Here is a 7,032-nt window from a genome sequence, read left to right as displayed (position 1 = left end):
TTATTGAGTTGGGACCAGAGGGTCCCACTGAGACGCATTGACCGGAGGGTCTTATTGAGTTATAGCCTAGAGTGGCTAATGAGTCGTGTATGGTATTTTGGGGAACTCACTAAGCTTCGTGCTTACCGTGTTATGTGTTTCAGGTACTTCCAATGATCACGGGAAGGCGTCGGCTTGATTGTACACGCACCTGCGTCGGAGATATGTTTTTGGAGGATCCTGGATTTGTGTTATAAACGGGTTTTGAGACAAGTGTTTTGATAACTTGATGTTTGTGGAAATTGTGATTTTGAAATTATATATTTTTGCTTTTAAATGAAAAATTTTGGTTGAAAATTTACGGTGTTACAGGTATCAAGGTAAGTACATAATATTTTAAACACATGTCGACAATATTTTCATGTTATATGCTTTGTGATTATATGTGTTATGCATTTCTTATTACTATATGTATTTAAGCGTGTACTCTTCAAGTAACATCTTCTTCTTCTTTTGTTGTTTTTTTGTTTTTGTTTTGAGAAGTGGGTTATGACTTATGAGAAAGGGATATCTTTCAAGATGTTTTATCATTTTTAAAGACATTTTCGACATTACATTAATATACATTCATTTATATTGAGATATAAACAAATAGGCTAGTATGGCCAAGACACTTATGATGACGTGAATATCTAACTTATGATGGTTGAATGATGTCTGAGATAGTTTTGATAATATTCAATAGATTTCCTCTATATTAATCCATAAATTTTGAAGTACGTTCAAATAGTTGTATGAAAGACGATTTTAAGAATTTATCATAAAATAAAGGGAGTCTAGATTAGAGAGTTAAGAGTTTGGTATAAAGGTAAGTACATAATATTTTAAACACATGTCGATAGTATTTTCATGTTATATGCTTTGTGATTATATATGTTATGCATTTCTTATTACTATATGTATTTAAGCATGTAGTCTTCAAGTAATATATTTTTATTCTTTTGTTGTTTTGTTGTTTTTATTTTGAGAAGTAGGTTATCATTTTTAAAGACACTTTCGAGATTACATTAATTTACATTCATTTATATTGAGATATAGACGAATAGGCTAGTATGGCCAAGACACTTATGATGACGTGAATATCTAACTTATGATGGTTAAATGATGTCTGAAATACTTTTGATAAAATTCAGTAGATTTCCTTTATAATAATCCATAAATTTGATAAAATTCAGTAGATTTCCTTTATAATAATCCATAAATTTTATAGTACGTTCAAATAGTTGTATGAAAGACGATTTTAAGAACTTATCATAAAATAAAGGGAAAATAACTTTTGAGGGTAATGAACTGTTGATTTTGTTCACATTTAGTCATTTTTCTTTTTTCGTATACTATACACCGTCCAACTTGTTGAACATGTTCACATATTACTCTTACGACCTGCTATTGTAGGTAAAAATGTAATACGTGAACATTTTCAACAAGTTGGATAGTATATAATGTATAAAAAGAAAATGATTAAATGTGAACAAAAAACATAACCCACCGCCACCTCTGCCACCTCTACTACAACCACCATCACCACCACCTTCACCTCCTCCACCTCCACCACCACATTCGCCTCTGCCACCAACGTTAGTAGTGGTGGCAATGGAGGAGGTGGATGTGGTGTTGGTGTCGGCGGTGGAAGTGGTGGTGGCGGAGGTGGATGTTGAGGTGGTATCGGTGGCGGCGGTGGAGGTAGCGGTGGAGGTGGTGGTGACGGAGGCGAAGGTGGAGGCGGTGGTGACGGGAATTAGATCATTTTTCTTTTTGTTTGTTATATACTATCCAACTTGTTGAAACTTTTCACATATTACTTTTTTACCCACAACAACAGGTCGCAAGTGTAATATGTATACATGCTTGTTCGGCATATGATGTAAAAAAAAAAAAAAAAAAAAAAAAAAAAAAAAACAAATATAAACAAACAAAGAGTTCATTAAACTCCATAGTCATGTTTCCTAAAATGGAGAAAGAGGGCACATCTGGAATATGCAGCATTTAAAAGACAATAATTCCCACGTGTACCCGAAATATATAACGTCATAAACCAACATACAAGCTTTTGCGCGCTTAATGCATGTTAATGCCGCCTCCCCCTATATTTTTCACCTTCCCCAAACCCTCACAATTTCTCCCAAATTCAAACCCTTAATTTTGATATTTCTCACATCAGTCATTACAACGGGATTTAACCTGTTTATTGCATTCTTCTTCTCGTTGAGATCCATAAATTTGCTGAGGAAAAAAAGGTAAAATCTCAATGTTTCATCTTCGTGATCACGATTGTGTGACGCCCGTCCTAAAATCTTGTAAATTTGCATTGTTATGAGTTTAATGTATGTGATTCCCGCTTTAAAGTTTTTTCCCCTCAATCTTAGGATCATGTAGTTGAATCGATGATTTTCTGGCTTTTTGCCGTTGATTGTCATTTGCGAATGTGTTCGGTTGAGGAAAACAGATAAGCAAATTGTTTTGGGACGTTTAGGCTTCGCGAAACAAGAATGTGATTTTTTTAATTTATTTTGTAGTTTTGCTAGATGTTTAGAATCTAGATTGCAAGATATAACATAAAAACTTAGGGATTCATATTTTTTTAGATTATCTGTTAGTTATCATCTGAAGCTCATAAAGTTGTAATGCTTGTGAGTTGTGACATGAATTTCGACTGAAACTGTAGGTGGTGTTTGGTCTTGGATAAAGAACATGGCTAGTCTTTCAGATATTGCTGTATCTGCTGCTATTAACTGTTTGTCTGCAGTACTATTTCTGGTGGCATTTGCAATTTTACGGCTTCAACCCATCAATGATAGAGTTTACTTCCCAAAATGGTATCTCAAGGGCATAAGAGATAGTCCAACTAGTTCAGGAACTTATGTAAAGAAGTTTGTTAATCTAGATGTCAAAATGTACCTAAAGTTCTTGAATTGGATGCCTGCTGCCTTAAGAATGCCAGAACCTGAGCTTATCGAACATGCTGGACTTGATTCTGCTGTGTATGTTCGAATATACCTTCTCGGGTGAGCACCTTTTGGAGTCTGAGTAGCCAAAATCAAAACTTAAAACCTAAATGCTACTTTTCCTGATTCTGTTAATGTCAAATTTTTTATGCAGCTTGAAAATATTTTGCCCCATCACTCTTCTTGCATTTGGTGTTTTGGTACCTGTTAATTATACGGGGGAGAATTTCGAGGAAATGAGAGTAAATAGGCGAGATCTAACTTACAATGATATTGACAAGCTCTCGATATCCAATGTTGCTCCTGGATCGAGAAGGTTTTTTTTTTATTTTACGTACTTCCATTTGTGATTCTGATAACATAATTTTAGTATATGTATTTAGTGTTGCCATCATCATTATCAGGTTATATGCCCATATAGTAATGGCTTACGTCTTCACATTATGGACATGCTACGCCCTTTACAATGAATACAGGATTGTAACAAAAATGAGGCTGCATTTTCTTGCTGCTGAAAGACGTCGCCCTGATCAATTTACAGTGAGTAATAGTCAACAAAAATGGGCAGAGATATATGATTTTTGAAATAAGTTATGGAGTAATTTTATAATAATCATAAAATATAATTGCTCTTGTAGGTTCTTGTGAGAAATGTTCCTCCAGACGATGATGAGTCTATTAGTGAGCATGTTGAACATTTCTTCTGTGTTAATCACCCTGATCATTATCTTTCACATCAGGTGTGCGAGCTTCTTTTTTTGTGGAACTTATTTCATACATTTGGCTAATCTGGGTATGTAATTTTGGAGTTTTAGGTAGTGTACAATGCAAATGCTCTTGCAGATATGGTGATAATGAAGAAGACTTTGCAAAATTGGCTTACTTACTACACCAACAAGTTTGAGAGAAACCCTAATAAAAGGCCAACTACCAAGGTATTTGACTAGACTTCATCTAGCTTTCATTGCTGCAAGTCATTTTAAGTTTAGGTATCTATATAGACAGGTTTTTTGGGTCTTTGGGGAAAACATGTGGATGCGATTGATTTTTATACACAACAAATCGAGGCTCTAAGCAAAGAAGTAAGTATACAAAATAGTCGAGAATGATTGATTTATTTATATAATACAGTTTCTATAACCTAGTCTTTTATATATATATATATATATATATATATATATATATATATATATATATATACAATAATAGGAGGAAGCAGAAAGAGAAAGGGTGTTGAATGATGCAAATGCAATTGTACCTGCAGCATTCGTTTCATTTAAATCGCGATGGGGTGCAGCTGTTTGTGCTCAAACACAACAATCAAACAATCCCACAATTTGGCTCACAGATTGGGCCCCTGAACCACGCGATGTTTACTGGGACAATCTTCGCATACCATATGTGGAACTTAAACTTAGAAGATTGCTAATGTCTGTTGCTCTATTTGGTCTTACTTTCTGCTTTATGGTCCCTATAGCCTTTGTTCAAACTCTGGCTAATATCGAGTCAATTCAGAAGTATCTTCCCTTTATGAAGCCTCTTATTGAAATGTAAGTAAACTTTTCAGCTTTAACAGAAAATTACGTTTTTGGTTTTTATTCGAGGTTCTTTGGTCCCTGAGTATAGCTGATTTTTAAAATTTTATTCCCAAAAAGTTTTCTTTTGCAGGTTTTTGTAATGTTTTTTCGTCCCTGGTCCAAGTAATACGACTATAATCAATTAGGGACCAAAAGTAGTCGTTTTTGTTGAAACAGGGACCAAGTCCAAAAAGCTCAAACAAGTTGGAAAAGTGCAAGAGAATAGTTTTTAGGACCAAAACAGTTATACTCGGGGACCAAAAAATGTAATTTTATGATCTATAGTCAATTTACTTGGAACAGGGACCAAAAACCTGAATAAGGGCCAAGAGAAACAATGAGCTGTAGTGAAGGACCAGAAATGTAATTTATTCATGAAATGTTTTGTTGCAGTGAATCAGTGAAGGCTATCATTCAAGGTTACCTTCCTGGAATTATACTAAAAATATTTCTGATTCTTCTTCCAACAATCATAATGACGATGTCAAAAATAGAGGGGTTTACTGCATTATCGGCTTTGGAGACTCGTTCAGCTGGAAAATATTATTTATTTTTGCTTGTGAATGTGTTTCTTGGAAGCATCATTACAGGAACTGCTCTTCAGCAACTTCAAGGACTCTTGAATCAGTCCCCAACCATGTCTGATATCTCTACAATTACTAATTTGCATCTCCCAAAACAATACTATTTGGGTAATGGAATAAATATTAAAAAATTACAAGTTTTTTGGATGAATGCAGGATTCCACAAACTGTTGGTGTATCGATCCCAATGAAAGCCACATTCTTCATAACATATGTGATGGTAGATGGTTGGTCAGGCATAGCAGCAGAGATTTTGAGACTGGTTCCTTTGGTGGTTTTTCACTTGAAAAACACGTTTTTGGTGAAAACAGAAAAGGACAGAGAACAAGCCATGGATCCTGGTTCCTTGACTTGGGCAATATCAGAGCCTCGCATACAATTATACTTTTTGCTTGGATTAGTCTACTCCACCGTCACCCCTATTCTACTCCCATTCATTGTTGTCTTTTTTGCCTTCTCCTTTTTGGTTTTTCGCCATCAGGTACCCCAATAAATACATAAATAAATCAATATATTAATTATATCTGATTTTTTTGAAAATGGATGTTATAGATTATCAATGTGTACGATCAGAAGTATGAGAGTGGCGCGACATTTTGGCCAGATGTTCATCGCCGGATAATCATTGGATTGATACTTTCACAGTTTCTGTTCTTGGGATTGCTCAACACCAAAAAAGCATACAACGCAACATATTTCCTGATTCCACTTCCTATCTTGACCTTCTGGTTTTTTAGAGTTTGCAAGGGGCGCTTTGAATCTCAATTCAAGAAATTCCCGTTAGAGGTAACATATTTTTAATTAATTATGCGTTAAAGTGACAATACTGAATATTGATTGATGTGACAGGATGCGATGAAAAAAGACACACTAGAGAAGGCAACAGAACCAAACCTCAACATAAAAACGTATCTGCAAGATGCATACGTGCACCCGGTTTTCAAGGGTGCAATAGAGTTTGAGAGACCGAGGGTGATTGATGAAGAAGAAAACAATCCACTGGTGTTGACAAAGAGGAGTTTTCATAGACATCATCATGGTAAACAAAAACAAGAAGAAGAAGAAGACACTTCTGAGGACAGAATGGGTATTTCAGCAGTTTGAACTTGGGTTTGGGTGCGGTTTCTTGTGTATTCTTGATCTAAAAATCGGTTTTCAATTTATTTCAGAGACGTCGTCGTCCAAGGGAGGTTCTAAAGCAGGTCCGACAGTGATAACGGCGCAGGACAAGCTGTGACTAATTTGCGTATGTTGTGTATTATATGTAAATCTAGGAACTCAGTTAGTTCATATAGCGAGTCTGAGTCTGAGTCGAGTCAATTAATTGTGTACAGTTAATTAACCTACCTCATCAAATACCACTTAACAGTTAACACGCACCAAGTACCAACTCTTTTTTCTTCTGCATATCATCTCATCTGTTCTGTAAATCTTCTTCTTTTTTGTGGACAAGATTACACTACATGAGTAAAGGGTAAAGCTGGAAAATCGGTTTATCTTGATGATAAACTTAATTTTACATCTGACCATTAATTTTCAGATCTTTGACAACGTGGTTATATATGGAGTGAGTTAACGCAAATACCAAGGATTAATATTTTATCATATTAAAGCGTTGCTATCCTCATTCATACACAAATCTAAGGCTTCTTCATCACCTCCACCTGGGGAGGTAGAAAACATCCAACCCGACCTAGCTCGTTATTACTTTCATGTAACTTGGATGCTCATATGCTTTCAATGCACCACAAACGTAAATTCAAGAATCAAATCATATTAAAAAAGGTAAAAACGTGCATTTTTTAACCTATGTTCATACATCTCTTGATATCCTGCATATACCCAAAAAAAAAAAGACCCTTTGGTAAGGTTATTCGGTTTTCGAAC

The 7,032-nt window shown here is 35.2% G+C and overlaps 1 protein-coding gene across 1 annotated transcript; it reads left to right on the top strand.

Moving 5' to 3' along the window:
• The first annotated feature begins 2,173 nt into the window (after positions 1-2,173).
• On the top strand, positions 2,174-6,655 carry LOC145137599 (hyperosmolality-gated Ca2+ permeable channel 1.7-like). Its single transcript, XM_079071727.1, has 13 exons — positions 2,174-2,276; positions 2,705-3,044; positions 3,139-3,300; positions 3,389-3,524; positions 3,623-3,724; positions 3,800-3,919; positions 3,986-4,066; positions 4,194-4,534; positions 4,955-5,200; positions 5,302-5,626; positions 5,698-5,931; positions 5,995-6,232; positions 6,315-6,655. The coding sequence occupies exons 2-13, from the start codon at positions 2,731-2,733 to the stop codon at positions 6,380-6,382; spliced, it is 2,367 nt and encodes a 788-aa protein (XP_078927853.1). The 5' UTR covers positions 2,174-2,276; positions 2,705-2,730; the 3' UTR covers positions 6,383-6,655.
• Positions 6,656-7,032: the final 377 nt, after the last annotated feature.

The sequence above is a fragment of the Lactuca virosa genome, chromosome 9 (genome assembly GCF_052849685.1).
Source record: "Lactuca virosa cultivar CGN04683 chromosome 9, Lactuca_virosa_CGN04683_v6, whole genome shotgun sequence".
Taxonomy (NCBI): domain Eukaryota; kingdom Viridiplantae; phylum Streptophyta; class Magnoliopsida; order Asterales; family Asteraceae; genus Lactuca; species Lactuca virosa.
This window is presented reverse-complemented; position numbering and strand designations above follow the sequence as displayed.